This window comes from Mastigoproctus giganteus, chromosome 3 (assembly GCF_048544385.1).
Source record: "Mastigoproctus giganteus isolate SK-2022 chromosome 3, ASM4854438v1, whole genome shotgun sequence".
NCBI lineage: Eukaryota > Metazoa > Arthropoda > Arachnida > Uropygi > Thelyphonidae > Mastigoproctus > Mastigoproctus giganteus.
In genome coordinates, this window is record NC_143577.1 from 121,900,487 (window position 1) to 121,919,735 (window position 19,249).

Here is a 19,249-nt window from a genome sequence, read left to right on the forward strand (position 1 = left end):
AATTATTACGGAGTCCACCAAATAACAACAATAACATTCCAGTCGACAGCAAACAGTCTACTGCACAAGCGATGGTGATGCATGTGTATAAGGAGGTGACATCATAGGAGACGAGGAGGTCTTGGTTATTGATGCTGTGGTTCTTTAAGCATTGTACCAGTTCCTGGTTGGATGGGATTGTGAAGTCTGTCCAGCCTACCAGCGGTTTGACGAGATTGAAAATGAAACGTGCTGGTTCGTGGATGGGGTGCCTCTGCCTGAAATGATAGGATACAGGGGGATGTCCGGTTTATGGATTTTTGGTCTACCCTAGAAGTGGCTCCAGTTGCAGCCGGTAGCATGGAGATTCCAGTATTGTTTTTTGCTAATTTTAGCTTGGTTCAGCCACTTTCTCAGAAGAGAGTCACAATTTCAAGATATCTTCTAAGGAAGTGGCTCAGCTAAACTAAAATTAGCAAAGAACAATACTGGAATCAACATGCCAACTGACTGCTGCAACTGGGGCTGCTTTTACAGTCTACGTTCGGCCATAACTTTTGCCAAGCTCTTAAAAGAGTTACAGGCTTGACTTCATTCCATGCAGTCGCAGGTGAAAATGTTATTTCTTTGATTGAAACTGCATTGAAATTCTGAAGGGTCAACATTCTTATGCATCATATTCATCAAAAAATCATTTTTATAGTGACATTTAAAGTTCCTAATGACTCCTTGATCCATGGGTTGAATTAATGGTGTTACATTTGGTGACAGTAACATGCAAAAATATTCCTGCAATCAGACACTAATTTTTATTCATGTGGGTTAGCCCTACAGTTGTCTAGAAGTAGCAGGCACTTTGTATTTGCAGGCTTCCACAATTTTCTCAAGTTCTGATCAAGTTCTGATGGAACAAAATCATGAACAAACCAATTTCAAAATATATCTTTGTCCATCCAAGAATTCTTTTGGGCTTTACTGCACAATTGCTTTAAATCACAGGTAACTGCACAATTCCTTTAAAGGTCCATGAGCGCTGAAATTTACCAATCACCAAAAGCTTAATTTTATGCTGACCTGAAGCATAATGGAAAGAGTAACCATTCTTATGTGTGCTAATGCACACATAAGAATGGTTACTCTTTCCTTATTAAACTTAAACCCTCTTGCATTTCGTTCTTGGTTTCCAGCCAAAGTTTTTGTGGGCAAACACTTCCAGTAAACTGCTGTTTCAACAGCATTATAAATTTGATCATCTGTAAGGTCATAGTCAGATACAATTTTTTCAATTGTTGCACTATATTCTGTTGCTGCTTGTGTATCAGCCTACTGTCTTTCTCCAGCAATATCTAACTGTCTAATACCGTGACGAGTCTTGAAATTCCTAAGCCATACATCACTAAATGTGCACTCTGATTCAGTGTTCACTTTCTCCTTAAAAGACCTTGCTTTGGCAATAAGCCATACATCACTAAATGTGCACTCTGATTCAATGTTCACTTTCTCCTTAAAAGACCTTGCTTTGGCAATAAGCCATACCTTCCGATCGTTTTAACAAAAATCATTCGTACAACACTTTATCGAGATTCTCTAATTTTGGCCGATGTAAACTTTTTCTCTCAGCAATTTTATTGTAAAGTTCAGACGAGTCTGTGAAATCTAGAATTTTATTCTTTGCCTTTTTTATATCGTAAATTGTTGACTTTCTGATGCTGTATGTTTCCATTAGAACAGCATTGCTCACACCACTTTCTAGTTTCTTAATCAAGATTGTCACTCAATTTCAACGTTTTCTTCTTTCTCTTCACACCATGAAGTTTATCTATTTTAGAAGCCATTATTATGGGCTTGTAAATATGTATAGTATATATGGTAAATGGAAAGAGTAGGACAAAGCCACAGTTTGATTGTTCGTTTCAAAATGGCGACTGCGAGCTCGCTTGTTGTCGCTGGGTGGCTGTGGCACTCACACACACAAAAAAGTCCACTAAATTTAAAAAGTTTGTGAGTTTTCGAAAAATCCAGATTCTCGGGTGGCTGGATTTTGGCATCCGGATTTTCGGACTTTTAATGTATATATATATATATATATATGTATATATATATATATATATATATATATATATATATATATATATACAGTGGCAGTCAAAAAAACTCTCAGAAATGTTCAAAATGCATTTGTTAGATGGGATATATATCTCTGTGAATGAAATCCAATAAAAAGACTCCACCTGATATACCTAATTTCCGTAAATATCTTCCCAAAGGGTAAAATGTGTAATTAATGGAAATATGAAAAATCATGCAAATGGCAATCATGACAACTAAACATACATTTTATTGCATTTACATGTGCAAACTGAAGTGACAAGTACACGTAACAGTATTATGTACTGTAAATCAGCAAAATAAGTCATCAAAATGTTGTTGTTCCTCCTTGAGCTGCAATTACAGCCTTGCAACGATCTGGCATAGAGTTAATCAACTTCTGGATATAGGGTTGCCCAATTTCATGGTACCACACCCTTAAAATGCTCTCCTGCAGCTGAATCTTACTTGTTGGCTTCTTCTGAGCAATTTTAGACAACATTATGTACCAGCAATTTTCAATAGGGTACAAATCTGACTGTTGCCAAGCCAGTCCAACTTTATAATGCCAGCATTTCTGAGGTATGACTACACCTTAAGGGAGAAAAATGAGAGAAAACATTGGTGTATGTATGTTTTATGCCTTGTGAGACAAGAAGACAAACTCATCATTAAATCTAAATAGCATAAAACTTACCAATTTTGCTCTGTGGCAAGGTGCCAAGTCCTGTTGAAAAATGGAGTTTTGGACATCTTTGTGATGATCCCAAATAACGGGTTTCAGGCACTCCTCCAAGATATCAGTGTAAGTTTCTGCATTCACTGTTCCATTAATAAACTTAATTCACCCACACCTTTGCTTGTTATACATCCCCAGACCATCTGACCGGTGAGGAACTTTACAATCGGTGTTATGCAGTCAGGATGGTAGATGACTTTCATCAACCGGTGAAATACCACCACTTTGCCTATTGGAGGCTTGAAGTGGTAAAACCCATGTTTAGTCTCTAGAGCAAAGTTTCCGGCATCCCCCTCTCCCCATACTTTGCCTTCAACCAATGCACGGTACTAATACTATAGGTTTTGATACCTTTCGTGTTTGGGGGTTTCATAAAAAAAAAAAAAAAAAAAAAAGGATGGTGTGCCTCCGATTTTCGTCTTCTGACATATCGCTTCCCATCCAAGCCATGCAGGTCGAATTTCGATTTTTCAGAAAAGATGACGGTGTTACATTGCTCTTTTGTCCACGAAACATGCATTTTAGCCCGAGCAAGTTGCTTCTTCCTCATTTGTTGGGTCAACAAAGGCTTCTTCTTGGGCTGATAGGCATGCAGACCACATTCCAAAAGCTGCCTTTGGATAGTTTGTGCACTTGTTTCAACACCAGAGGGCATCTCAAAGTCCAGTTTAGATCAGGAGCACTAGCATGATGATTACGAAGTCATAGCCTTTTCAAATATCGATCTTGGGAAGGCATAGTCACTCTGTTATGGCCTGATCCAGGTCTTCTCTTCACATCACCGGTTTCATGTCATGCTTTAATTTCAGCACTCAGGATACTGTTGAGTGGCAGCCTATTTTATCAGTCATAGCATGTGTAGAAAGCCCTTCCTGGGACAGAGCAATAGCTACACTTTTTTTCTTTTTTTTTCTTGGTGTCAACTGAACATATGGAGCAATGCTTACACCTCCACAAAATAGGATACTAATGAGCGTGTATACCCTTCCAACGTCATATTAATAGAAACAGCTGATGCATAGAAGCGTTAACTGATTAACTGATGCAGTACCTTTATTTTGCAACAAACAAAATGACTGTAATCAAGCAATATCTTATATGTTTCACTATAAATGTTACTTTTTTAAGGTGATGCAGCTTTTTTGTCCACCACTGTATATGATATGCTAGTTTACACTAATATATATATATATATATATATATATATATATATATATATATATATATATATATATTAGGTCAAAGTTCCGATAGATTTCGGTTTGCGAGTGGTGCTGGTGTAAATTTTTGTTTTGGCGGAAGCATTACTGGTAATTAAGGCCTAACTAATTGGCTAGCCATAGTTGTACTAGCAGTTGTTGGATTGCCTATAGTTCCATGTTAACTATTAACGTGAGACCAAGTTAATAAAAATATAAAATAGGAAAGTGACTTTCTTTCACATGGCTGTATCTCTGGTACTTCCTCAGGGGCTTTGAGCAGATAGATAGCCATACTAAAAGAATGCCAAGGGCATACCTATTTCTGTGGTCTCAATAACAGTTTTGCTTTGTAAGTACTCATGTTAAGTTATGGATGTCCTATATTAATAATTCAAGTAAATCAAATAAATTTTATAAACTTTAATTGTTAATTTTTGGTTAACTTTAGTTTTAAAATTTTGATTATTATTAGCTGCAAACTGGGATTGAAACCCAAAGCCCGATGGGTATGCATCAGAGTAAATATAAAAAGTATATAGGTATTTACCTGTGATCAGTATGGCTATAGGTTGGTGCAAGAAACCCAGTGCAAGTTGCCTGGGAGCCGCTTTATGGGAGGCTGGGGCACCATTTGGTCTGATTTGTTGGTAGGCCTGTTTTTAATAATAATATATGTTTAAGGGAGGGTTAATTTGCAATTAGGCGACCTGTATTCAATTTGTAATCGATGGTTAGGGATTACGGTGAATACCTATATAGATGTTTAGGTAAATACAATTTAAGGATTACATTTTTTTTTAAATTACATTTTACTTACAAAACTTTACTTTAATTACAAAAAAAATTCTTTTTTTTTTTTGCAATGTTATCCACTGAACAACATAAAACATATAAAAGAACATATAAAACATGAAAAAGAACTGAACAACAGCGAAACATATAAAATCACCAACTCCGCCCATAATACTATTACTAAAAAACTAATAGCCATGCACAAAAAAGTTAAATTAAAAATAATAGATAACACCAGATTTCCTTTTATTTACTGGATCCCAAAATTCCATAAAGATCCAGTAGGCTGCAGATTCATCACCACATGCAGGAACAGCTATATCAAAAACCCCAGTGAAAAACTAAACTAGAGGCCAAACTAAACACAATATCTACCAACCTCACCAATGCCAAGTTCATCTCAGCCAATAGAAAATACATAGCATACATCAAAAATAATAATATCAGTGTACACAAACGACTTTAAAAATCTATTTACCAGCATTTCACACAATAATTTAAAAAGAGTTGTTACAGACTACTACGAAGAAAATCAGGAAAGTTGTTATTGTTGTTGTTGTTATTTGGTTTTTAGGAGCATTAGCAACTAAGGCCATATTGCTCTGGGATATGCGGTGGTCATTTCCTGACCTTTCCGCATCCTCTGTATTTGGTGGTGACGGGCTCGAACCCCGGTCTAATCAAGAAACATGTGTTACGCACTGCTGCTCCTTCCCACCTGGCTACGGAGGCGCCATCAGGAAAGTCTAGGCTGTAGTAAACAGTACTGGCTTGACTTAATAAATTTATGCATAATCAATAACTACATACTTATGGGAGACAGCAATGAGAGCAAGCAGCTCGAGTTCCACTGCCAACCTTTACTTTCACTACTACGAAAACAAAATTAAAGACGACATAACCTTCTTCTGATACATTGTTGATGTCTTAATTGTCAACTGTGATAAATTCGACAAAGTAGCACTAGAAATATATCCCACAGACCCGATCATCGAATGTACCAACCCAAGCACCATCTACAAGCCATATACCTCAACAGCGAAATAACTATCAAAGAAAATAAAATCTATACAGGACATTTCGACAAAAAAGATAATTTTGACTTCCAAGCCTTTAGATTCACAAACTGGGAGACTAAACGAATACATGGTAATGTAATCAGAAATCAGACTAATGGAATAATACACATCTGTAGTAACCAGGAAAACATATCGGATGCGTTACAAAAACTAAAAACTAATTTAATTCAGAAAAATGCCTGTCAAGTTCATCAGATACCACAGCCATTCAAGCCAATTTAACCCTACATCACCCCAACACTAATCCTAATAGGGTCACAGAGCAACTGTTTGGGCCCCTATTAGACCCCCGGGTTCATTGCACTCAGACAAGGCTCACTTGTCTGACCGCACTGCAACCTGGACATTCAAATTCAATCTCTAATAGAACAATAACTATAATAGCAGTTCTCATGCTGACCCGACTATATTAAATCCCATAACAATCCCAACACTTCATAGCACTAACTTTGTTGAATATTTTACGTTAAATAACAAATGGGATACAAATAACAACAAAAGCTAACACACTACACCATGCCTACAGCTTATAATAAAGGCCAAAGTATCCGAGGTTAAAATCACCGATGGGGGGTATGTAAATTTGTATATAGTTATCCCACTGGGCATACATGGGCTGTTATACTATAGAAAGGTTACACCAGTCCTTGTCCAGTGGATAACATTACAAAAAAAAAAAAAAAAAAAAAAAATGTAATCCTTAAATTGTATTTACCCAAACATCTATATAGGTATTCACCATAATCCCTAACCATCGATTACAAATTGAATACAGGTCGCCTAATTGCAAATTAACCCTCCCTTAAGCATATATTATTATTAAAAACAGAACAACCAACAAATCAGACCAAATGGTGCCCCGGCCTCATATAAAGAGGCTCCCGGGCAACTTGCACATCCTTTCTCACACCAACCTACAGCCATACTGATCACAAGTAAATACCTACATACTTTTTATATTTACTCTGATGCATACCCATCGGGCTTTGGGTCTCAGTCCCAGTTTGCAGCTAATAATAATCAAAAATTTAAAACTAAAGTTAACCAAAAATTAACAATTACAGTTTATAAAATTTATTTGATTTACTTGAATTATTAATATAGGAAATCCACAACTTAACATGAGTACTTACAAAGCAAAACTGTTCTTGAGACCACAGAAATGGGTATGTCTTTGGAATTCTTTTAGTATGGCTATCTATCTGCTCAAAGCCCCCAAGAAAGTAGCAGAGAGACTGCCATATGAAAGAAAGTCACTTTCCTATTTTATATTTTTATTAACTTGATCCCATGTTAATAGTTAACATGGAACTATAGGCGATCCAACAACTGCTAGTACAACTACAGTAGCCAATTAGTTCGGCCTTAATTACCGGTAATGCTTCCTGCCAAAAAAAATTTACAAAAAAAAATAAATAATTTCACCACTACTTGCAAACCGAAATCTATTGGAACCTTGACCTAATATATCAATGTGCATATAATGTTTAATTGTTCATCCTACAATATCATAAATGCAGCATTGTTTGCAAAGGAAAATTTAACAAATATAGAACATTGGCTTAAAAGTAGTATTCAAAAAAAAAAAAAAAAAAATATATATATATATATATATATATATATATATGTATAATGTATGATATGCTAGTTTACACTATATATATATATATATATATATTCATCAAAGAATTTGAAAAATCTAGTGCAAAAATGAACTGGGACTGTGGGAAAAAAAAATAATAATAGGTAAATGAATAAATAAATAACACTATATTTAGATATGGGAGGGCAATTTTAACAAGAGTATCAGGGGATGTCAAATATGCATAATCTGAATATAGTAGATGAAAATATGATACATAGCCAGGAAATTAATCAGGGAACACACGGAGCATTCGTATCATGATACAAACGCCCCATCGATCCGAAATCCTATCACTTTTTTCGCCTTCTTTTGAACATATTTTCTCCCCTTCTCCTTCCCTATACCATTTGCTTGTCTATACTTTTTTATGCACTTCACATACATTTGTATTATATTCCACATTATACTTTTGTAAATTTGTATATATTTGTATTTATTTTAATTTACATTTTTTACACTGTGTAGGGACTAACTTGTCTACTAGTATTATTTTAAAAGGCTGCATATTTGCCCCCTTTTTCTAATACTACAGACAAGTATGGAAACATAGTGCCTGATACATGGTCAGGAATAGTCCCCTTATGAATTTCCTGGCTATATATCGCATTTTCATCTGCTATATTCAGATTATGCATATTTGCCATCCCCTGATTTGACCACTTGCTAAAATTGCCCTCCCATATCTGAATATAGTGTTATTTATTTATTTACTTATTATTTTTTTTTTTCCCCTCAGCCCCAGTTCATTTTTGCACTAGGTTTTTTCAAATTCTTTCACCTGTTTAACCACTACTTCGCTTCCACTTTCTACTATCCCTTAAACTTCTCTTAGTTCTGGCACCTTGTTGACTTTTCACTTCCATTTTCACAGACACTTTATTTATTCTACAAACCACACATAATTTATATCCTTTTGCTTCCTCTACTGCTGCACTGCACACGTTTTGGAGCATTAGACATAACTTTTGTTATTTTCCTTTTTCTGCTTATTTTGCTTCTTAACTGTTACATTTTACTATTATATATATATATATATATATATGCATGATATGCTAGTTTACACTATATATATATATATATATATATATATGATATGCTAGTTTACACACACTGAGTGATCACTGAATTATGACTATCTACCTAATACTTTGTAGGTCCTCCTTTTGCCCTCAGTACAGCAGCTATCTGACATGACATTGATTCAACAAGATGTCAGAAGCTTTTGGGAGGTATGGCCAACCAAGCTGTGTGTGTGTGTGTGTGTGTGTGTGTGTGTGTGTGTGTGTGTGTGTGTGTGTGTGTGTGTGTGTGTGTGTGTGTGTGTGTGTGTGTAATGCGGTCAGCAATGCAGGTATGGAGTATCAGATGCCTGATATGCCTTTATATAGTGCTCCAGGGGATTGATATTGGGAAGTTCGGAGGCCAATCGATATGCTGGATGTCAGAACTGTGTTCCTCACACCATTCCTGCACAAACCTCAGGGGCTCATATCTGGTGAGATTGGGTCTGAGCTGGATATCATCATTCTTCTCTTTCTTGCTTTCTTGGTGATTCCCTTCTACTTCTGACTCTCTCTCTCTCTCTCTCTCTCTCTCTCTCTCTCTCTCTCTCTCTCTCTCAGGGTAATGCGGGAATTTTTTTTGGCTGGTGCAGCATAAGCCTCAGGCTTCCTTGCACCATATGGCTAATAATAATAATAATAATAATAATAACAAGTGCCTGATGGCCCGGCACATTGTCATCTTGGAAGACACCATCACTATTTGGGAAAAAGTGTAACATAGCGGGGTGTACACAGTCAGCAAAAAGTTGACGATAGCAGAGACCACTGATACATTGTTCCACATGCACTGGGAGGTCCAAGTTCCTGCCAGTGAAACATGCCCCATGCCTCCACCTGCCTGCATTTTTGATACCATGCATGATGGATCAAGGATCTCATGTTGTTGACGCCAAATCCTTACATGACCATCCACGGTGTGGAGTAAATAACATGACTCATCTGACCAGCACACCTTCTTCCAGTCTTCTAATGTCCAACTTGCATTCACCAGACGAGTCTTTTACGCTGATGAACCTTGGTTAGGAGAGGATGCCATAGGGGTTGCCTGCCGGTATAGCCTCATATGTGTGAGTGTGTGATGCATGGTCATGCCAGATATTGTTCCGGGTTGGCCCATGATGTATTGGGTAGTCAACTCTTCAACAGTGCTGCATCTGTTCACCTGTGAGTCGTCGGACCCAGCACTCACCTCTAACATCAACATTTCACTGACCTTTTCAGGTTTGCCGTCGGGTCGTTGTTTGACCATTTTAATGCCATTCCTAGTACACTTTATCTACAGCGGCTCTCGAACACCCCACCACTTCAGCTGTTTGGGAAATCAAGGCACCAGCTCATCGAGCAACCACAATCTGTTCTTTATCAAAATCTGATAAATGCTTCTTTTGCCCATCACGCTCAGAATTTTACTACCGACTGAACCACTGACACCTTATCAATGCTACATAGGTCGACTAACTGCGCACTCTCATACCTCACGTGGTCAATGAATCGTGTTCAACTTTCATAGGGATGGTCATAATTCAGTGATCATTCAGTGTATATATATGATATGCTAGTTTACATGTGCATATCCTAAGAAAAATTGATATACACCATGTTGAAAGATATGTTGTGTTATTTAATGATGAATTATTCAATGACATTATATTTCTGTAACATTTTTGTCATTTCGATACTTAATTGAAATCATATATTTTTAATTGTAATTCCTATAAAATGTATGATTAGTTGATTGTTTGAGGATTTAAAAATGACAGGAGCCTCAACTAAGAGAAACACTTTAATGTTTACTTCTGATGGATGTAAAGAGAATATAACTATTTCTTCACTGTTACACTTTGTTGTATCTTGGAGCAGAATCTTGAAATCAAAGATATATTGATGCTCACTAACCAGAATAAAAACATGCTTTAATGAAATGTTGAAAAATGTACTTTGATCTTATATTATTATGCTAAATAATGTTTCATTTATGAATGAATTGTGTACACATGCATTCAGTTTCAGTTACCTATATTGATTTGTTTTTTAGACCATTCATCTGAGTGTAGACCTTAAATCACCATATTTTGTTATTCCAGAACATGGTTCTTTTCAAAAGTAAGTTCCTGCCAGATATAATTTTATTTTTAATTGAATAGAAAGTGAACTTCTAGAGAGATTATAAGCCTGTATATAGAATTTGAAGTTAAATAATATATTATTTTTGTGCAAAATTATTAGTACTGTATTTCCCCATGTATAAGATGCACCTAGGGGCTTAGAAGGGAACAGGTATCCTGTGTGTTATCAGACACTCAGCCTAAAACACTGATGGATCCAATATCTCTCTATTACAGAAGATTTAGGAGAAGTCCGGTTGGTCTGCCTCCCTAAAATCCACTCATGCACACCTTTTCAATGGTAAGCCCTGTAATGTCACTTAGGTGGCGACGAACGTGTAGAGTGGTTCTCTTCAAGACGCCTGGTCAGGTGAAGAGGAAAAGACCAAACCCTCCAGCATATGACAGCACGACAAAAGAAATGGCCCTCAGTCCCTAGCAGCTTTCACTCTCCCTCTTACGGCAGCGAGAGGATCAGAGTGGAAGCAGAGGGTGCTAAGAATCTCTGGGTACGACCAGGCTGCCATGCACGGAAACTGAACTTGGCCTATTATAATGTAAGATCACTCATCGGTGAAGAGAGGATATTAGAGCTGGAAAAGGAATTAGAAAATGTGAATTGGAATATCATCGGTTTTGCTGAAACAAGAAGAAAAAATGAATCACTTATAAGTTTATCAAGTGGAAATCTGCTGTACACCAATGGAAACAGTGAAAGGAGTGAAGGTGGAGTTGGGTTTCTGGTCCATAAAGATTTTAAAAACAACATTTTGAAATTCAAAAGTACATCACCAAGGGTGTCAAGATTAATACCCAAGATTTCTAAGAGGTACAAGCTAAAGATTATAATGATTTATGCACCAACATCGAGCCATGATGATGAAGAGGTTGAAGAAATGTACACCGAAATTGAGAGTCTTCTAGATGAGCAGAAAACCCACTACACTATTATTATGGGGGACTTCAATGCTAAGGTTGGAAAAAGGCAAAACAGCGCAGAAAGAGGAACTATAGGAAATTTTGGAATTGGTGAAAGAAATAAAAGAGGTGAAAGACTTGTGGAATTTGCAGAATCTCAAGGACTGTCAGTAATGAACACTTTTTTCAAGCAAAGGGTGAACAGAAAGTGGACACGGAAGAGTCCAAATGGATTAATAACTAATGAAATCGATTTCATCCTCACTAACAGAAGATATATTGTGAATGATGTTACCGTCCTGAATAAGGTAAATGTTGGAAGTGATCACAGAATGGTAAGATGTACACTTGATATAGATGTAGGAAAGGAAAGGAAAAAACTGACTCAAGTAAATAATACAAAGATCTTTGAGATAACAGAGGAGGAGAAAAAGCAGTATATACTGGAACTTAAGAACAAGTTTGAGCTTCTGCAGACTGCTCAGGAACAAGATATCGACGAGGAATACTACAACTTTCTGAAAGTGATAAAGCCCAAGAAACCTATAGGGAAAAAGAAATCCAAAGAAGAAAAAATTAGTCAAGAAACACTTGTCATGATGAACCGAAGACGACAAATGAAGAGCAAGAAAAACACTGACAGGGAGAAAATTGAGTATACTGAGTTATGCAAAGCCATTAGAAAGAGATTCAGAGAGGACATAAGAATATTTAACACAAGAAAAGTAGAAAAAACATTAAGGGAAAACAAAGGATTTAAATCAGCAGCCATGAGCAGTAATACAGAAAGACAAATGATACTGAAACTGAAGAATAGCGATGGTGTACTTATAAACAGCAGAGAAGGCATAATTCAAATAGCAGAAGACTACTATAGAGAATTATACAAGGAGCGAGGGAATGATGCCAGCAGTGGGGAAGATGGATTGCAAAGCAGCAACACATACAACATACCCGATATTCTTCCTGATGAAGTAGAACATGCATTGAAGAAAACGATGAATCCGAAAGCCCCAGGGGAAGATGAAGTTACTGTAGAGTTATTAAAATTGGAAGGAAGAGATAACACAAAAACTGGCAAGGCTCTTCATAAAGTGCATGAGAAAAGATGTGACGCCTAAGCAGTGGAATAATGCAATCATAGTTTTGCTGCATAAGAAAGGAGATAAATCAGAAATTGGAAATTATAGACCAATTAGCTTGTTATCCCACATCTACAAGTTGTTCACAAGGGTCATTACTAACAGATTAGAAAGAATACTTGATAAGAATCAACCAAAAGAGCAGCTGGCTTTAGGACAGGATTCTCAACTATGGATCACCTTCACGTAATATCAAAGCTAATGGAGAAAGCAAATGAATATAAAACAACATCATTATGCCTGGCATTTGTGGATTATGAAAAGGCATTTGACTCTATACAGCATAAGGCAATGTGTATACAAATAAGGCAACTCTATACAGCATAAGGCAATAAGGCACTGGAAAGACAAGGCATAGATACCCCATATATTATGATTTTGAAGAAAATATATTAGAATACTACATCCTTTATTAGACTAGACAAAGACAGTAGGAAATTTAAAATCGAGAAAGGAGTTCAACAAGGAGACACAATATCTCCGAAGCTGTTTACTGCTGCCCTTGAGGAAGCGTTCAGAAGATTAGACTGGTTGCAGAAAGGAGTCAATGTGAATGGAGAGTACCTAAACCATTTACGATTTGCAGATGACATTGTGGTCATATGCCACGATCCCAAAGAATTAGAGGAAATTCTTAATCATTATGCACAGTTAGTAAGGATTTTGGACTAAAGATGAATATGGCTAAAACAAAAGTAATGATGAACAAGTATGCCACAGAAAGGGAAATAATGATTGAAGGAGCAGTAATTGAAAAGGTGCAGTGATATACTTATCTGGGACAAGTTATTAGCTGTAATAATGATAAATGGCTGGAAGTCAAGAGAAGAATAAGTTTTGGATGGCTGGCATTCAGGAAATATAGTCACATACTGAAGAGCTATATCTCACTTTGTCTGAAACGTAAAATAATGAACAAATGTATACTCCCCACTATGACTTATGGAAGTGAAACTTGGGCACTCACCAAAAGAATGGAAGAGAAGCTAAGAACTACACAGCGAAGAATGGAAAGAATTATATTGTGAATCAGACTGTTAGATAAGAAGGGAAACACATGGATTAGGCAGCAAACTCAAGTAAAGGACATTCTTATCCTTTATTTGAGTAAGAACTAAAATGGTCTTGGGCAGGACACATAGCTCGAAGACATGATGAGAGATGGACTAAGAAATTAACATAATGGTACCCGAGAGGAGCTAGAAGAAAACCTGGAAGACAAAGGCGGAGATGGATAGATGAAATTCATGAGTTTTTGGGTAGTAAATGGATGGCCAGTGCTCAAAACAGAAGGAACTGGAAAGTTGCTGGAGAGGCCTTCATCCAGCAGTGGATTGAAAATGGCTGATGATGATGATGATGATGATGAAGACGCACCTTAATTTTGGGGCCCGAAATTTGAAAAAAAACATATTACATAAAGTTATTGAGCTCAAGTTTTATTCACCATAAAATTCATACAACTCCTCATCACTGTCAAAACTCTCATCCATTAGCTTGTCCTCATCTGTGTCTGATGACGAATCACTGTCTTCATATATTGCCTCATCCTCAGTTCCATCTATGGCATTTGAAATGCCACACTTCTTAAATTACTTGACAATGATCTCAATCTTGATATTATCACAGGATCTTTTCACCCAGGTACAAACTTCTCCTATAGTTGGTTTCTTCACTCTTCCTGCTGGTGTCAAATTGTCTCCAGAAGACTTCATTCATTGTTTCCATTCGTCTCTCATGGCAGCTTTGAAGGGTTTGTTAATGCTGACATCAAGTGGTTGGAGCTGGGATGTCAAGCCTTCAGGTATGACAGCAAGTTTTGTTTTTTTGCACTGCAGCAATCTTCTTTGTGTTTTTTGTTATGTGCCCTGAACTGATCAAGCACCAATAGGGCAGGTTTGCATAAGAGCCCACCTGGTCTCCTGCTCCAAACTTTCTCAAACCAGATCTTCATCGCATCCTGATCCATCCAACCCGTGTCTTGAACGTGGACAATCACTCCTTAGGAATGTCTTATTTTGGCATTGTTTTGTGCTTGAAAATCAGCATAGGAGGCAGCTTGGTTCCGTCAGCACAACAAGCTAGAACAACTATATAATGGCTCTTTTCATTCAAAAATTGAAATTTTTGTATTCAAAAATTCTGTCAGTTGAGAAAGGGACACGAGTTCCGAAAGCTTCTGGAAATATTTTATTTTATTTTATTTTACTGGGTATACTTTAAATAAATATCTGTTAAACTATGGACCCCAGTACTCCAGGCCCATTTGTCACTCTTTTCATGTCCACTTGTCTTCACATTTACAGTTTTCACCCCCTTCTTATCAACAGTTCTGTTACTTGGGACATCAAATGGAAGGGGGACTTGGTCCATATTTGCAATCTGTCCCAACTCAAACTGATGTGTCTTCTGACATTGAATGACAAAATGATGAAATTCAAGGACCTTCTGCTCATAGCTTTTAGGCATCTTTTGGGCAAATCTGGGGTGCATACACATGCTTAGTCCATTCCACATCATGAACCGGAAGCACCAATTGTGTCCTTTGAAATCAGTAACTTCTTTTTCATCAGCAGTTCTTGCCTCATGCTGAACCATCTTTGTGGACACAGGAATTCCAATTGCTCTTTGCTCTTCAATCCATATCTTCAATTTCCTCTCTAAATCAGGCCATTTTGCTGACTTGCCTGTCATGGCCTTCTTCTGCCATGGCATTTTCAGTAGAGTTTCTTCTTCCCGTAGCCAGTCTCGGATTGTTTTCTTAGTTGGAGGAGGACCAAACTTACGTTCAGCAGCACAATTTCCATTCACTTTTGCAAACTGGATCATTTTTAACCTGAATTCAGCACTGTACGAAAATCTTTTCTGAGCCATTTCTGGGCAGAACGTGGCAAAACATAACCTAATATATTGGTAACAAGTGCGAAACAATGAGCGCAAAGACAACAAGTGCAAAAAAGTGGGAAATGCAAGTAAAAAAAATCTACAACCACTGTATAAGACGTACCCAGTTTTTAGACCCCAAATTTTTCGAAAAACAGTTCGTCTTATGCATGGGGAAATACGGTATTTTAATCTCTTTAAACTTTTGGAATAATTAGGAATTTTCTTGTTATGTTGTTTTCAAGCAATGCACTTTTATTGTTTGTTCACTTTTGCTTGGAATGTTTTAATATGCTTCTCACACACACACACACACACACACACACACACACACACACACACACACACACACACACACACACACACACACACACACACACACACACTTTTGTGGATATAAACTAATAGAATTAATGTAAACTAATATATAGCATCTTCAGCTATTTGATCCCCCTACCACTTAAAAGGCATGCAATTAAAATAGTTTTATTCTTGAAAGAATAATTGGGCAGTTTGAGGCTCTACAACAATACAGAGCTTGCAGAAAATTTATCTGCTCATGGTTGTCCTGCACAAATTTTGAAAATGTTCTTTTCTGTTCTCAAATATCTATACCTGATTTTAATATGAAGTTATTTATATCTATTGGATGGAATAAATGTTTTTATTTTGTAAATTGTAATTATCCTTTAAATTGTTTTTGATATTTCTTGTGTCGATCTTACCGAAAATGAACAGGTGCTGCTGTTATGATATTTATAGCTAAATATTATGACTTTTTAATAATATACTGATAATATTGTGTTAATGCTGAGTTGTGTTTCCATTCCCAGTTAATATCCTTCCAATGCCATATAGTCCTGCTAACATTATTTTTTTAACATATTATATTACTGCTACAGAAGTTAAGAAACATCATTGGTCACAATGATATTCCTTAACTATATAATTATTATATAATATATACACTGTGTTATTTTATTAAGTTTATGTATTAGTTTATGGGGATGATTATCATAAAAGATAAATAGATTAGCATTAGCATTAGTAGAGGCATTTGATGCAAGAAAGCAAGCTTATGCAGCATCAGCCAAAAAAAAAACCCACTTCCACTTCACCCCTCTGTTCGTTCAAAATACCTGTCCAGCTGAGCCTTAAACTTATTTAGGCTATCAACCTCCACCACAAGGGATGGAAGTCTGTTCCACCAACCAACCACCCGCTGGCTAAAGGCAAATTTCCGCACGTCTATCCTACATCTGTCTTTCCTCAATTTGAATTTATGCCCTCTCAGGTGATTTTTGTGAGCTAGAGGAAGAATCCCATCAGCATTGAGCATGCTTAAACCATTCAAGGCTTTATACACCTCTATCAGATCACCTCGCTGGTGCCTAGTCTCCAGACACTGTAATTTGCAAAACTTAAGCCTTTCTTTGTAAGAGCACCCCTTTGTTCCATTCACTAATCTTGTTGCCCTTCTCTGTACTCGTTCCAGCAGCTCTACATCCTTCTTGAAATGAGGCCTCCAGACCTGTATACAGTACTCTAGGTGTGGCCTGACCATCGCATTATGCAATGGAATAATCACCTCCTTATCCCTGCTGGAAAAATTCCTGTATATCATTGACAATACTCCATGAGCTACTCTTGCAGCCCGTCTGCACTGCTCAGAGAACTTCATTTCTGACTGCACAACCACCCCCAAGTCCCTTTCATTCTCTACCACTGTCAGTGTAGTACCACAGAGTTGATACGTTGCTCTGGGGTTGCTGTTTCCCATGTGTAGTACTTTACATTTGTCAATGTTAAACTTCATTTGCCACCTCTCAGCCCATCTGCTCAACCTTTCCAGATCCTGTTGCAGCAGCATAGTGTCAGTAGTGTCCTTGACAACCCTGCCAACCTTTGTATCATCTGCAAACTTGGACATTAAGCCCGATATACCATCATCAGTATCATTTATAAATACAGAAAACAATAATGGACCCAACACTGAGCCCTGAGGGACTCCACTAATAACATCAGTCCACGATGAGCAGTGTCCATTGATTACCACTCTCTGTCTTCTCCCCCTCAACCACCCCTTTATCCATAGCAGCAATTTGCCTCCAATGTCACACTGCTCCAATTTGTGTAGCAGTCTTCCATGTGCAACAGTATCAAAAGCCTTTCTAAGATCCAAGTATATAATATCAAAGTTATTCCCTGCATCCAGTTCTTTTGTGACTGCATCATAGTATCCAATCAAGTTGGTCAGGCAAGACTTCCCCTTAACAAAACCATGCTGTGTCTGAGCTATAACTGAAGTCTTGTCTAAATGATCCTGCTGTGCTTCTTTAACCAGTGCCTCCATTACCTTTCCTGGAACAGAAGTTAGGCTCACAGGTCTATAATTACTTGTGTCAGCCTTTGATCCTCCTTTGTGAATTGGGGTCACATTTGCACATTTCCAGTCTATAGGTACCTCCCCTGAGTCCAAGGAAGCTCTCATAATTATGGCTAAGGGTTTGCTTACTTCCTTTGCTGCCTCCTTTAATATAACTGGATAGATCCCATCCACCCCGGGTGCCTTTCTTGTGTTTATCTTCAACAGTTTCTCCTCCACTTTACTCCCAGTTATTTCAAGATTCTGTAGCTTACTGCTATAGTTGAATACACCTCTGACATTCCCCTCGCTGAATAACTCCTCATGTGTGAATGTCGATGCAAAATATTCATTTAGTTTGTTAGCTACCTGAGCAGGATCATCAACACTTGACCCATCAATATCAAGTGGACCAATCTGATTCATCCCCTTCCTTCTAGAGTTTACATAAGTAAAGAACTCTTTGCTGTTTTTCTTTGCATCCCTTGCCAAGGATTTCTCGTAATCTGCCTTCGCCTGCCTAAGCTCCTTTGTAACTTGGTTGCATATCAACTTGTATCTATCATAGGCTTCTGTGTCATGTGTTAATTTGTATGTATGCCATGCATTTTTCTTCTCTGCCATATGCCTCATTAGTTCATCTGACATCCATTTTGGCCTAAACCTTGAACAATATTTCTTAGTTGGTATGTAAAGCCTAGTAGCTTCCAAGATAAGTTCTTTGAATGCTTCCCATTTTGAATTTGCTGTTGGTAACATCATCAGTTGGTCCCACTGTATAGAATTTAAATACTGTCTCAGTCCATCATAGTCGCCTTTACGGAAGCAATAACCCTTCCCTTTACCCGTAATGGTAGTTACCTCTTTGAGTAAATCCCACTTCAGCACACTGTGATCACTGCCACCTAGTGGTTCATTTATCTGCAGATTCTTAATGCCTGAAGAATCACTGCTGATAATCAAATCAAGAGTATTACTCCCTCTAGTTGCCTCCCAAACATGCTGATGTAGAAAACAATCATCCAATAAATCCACAAAAGCCCTGCTAGTGTGTGAGTAACCAGCTCCCAAATTCCAGTCAATATCTGGGAAATTAAAATCTCCCATTATAAGACACTCTGATTTACTGGCCCACTCTATTTCCCTGTACAGTTCCTTATTTTACTCATCAGAGTCATTATTCCATGAAGACCAGCATCCATTTATTACCACACTCTGTCTTCTGCCACTCAACCACCCTTTTATCCA

At 37.4% G+C, this 19,249-nt stretch overlaps 1 protein-coding gene across 1 annotated transcript in view; it reads left to right on the plus strand.

Annotated features, from left to right (window-relative positions):
* LOC150088255 (intermembrane lipid transfer protein VPS13A-like) overlaps window positions 1-19,249 on the plus strand; it is a 3,009,916-nt gene that overhangs the window by 570,878 nt on the left and 2,419,789 nt on the right. Inside the window, exon 16 of the mRNA XM_090370087.1 lies at window positions 10,624-10,691. Within this exon, the coding sequence (XP_090226213.1) occupies window positions 10,624-10,691 (68 nt within the window). The remainder of the gene's footprint in view (window positions 1-10,623; window positions 10,692-19,249) is intronic.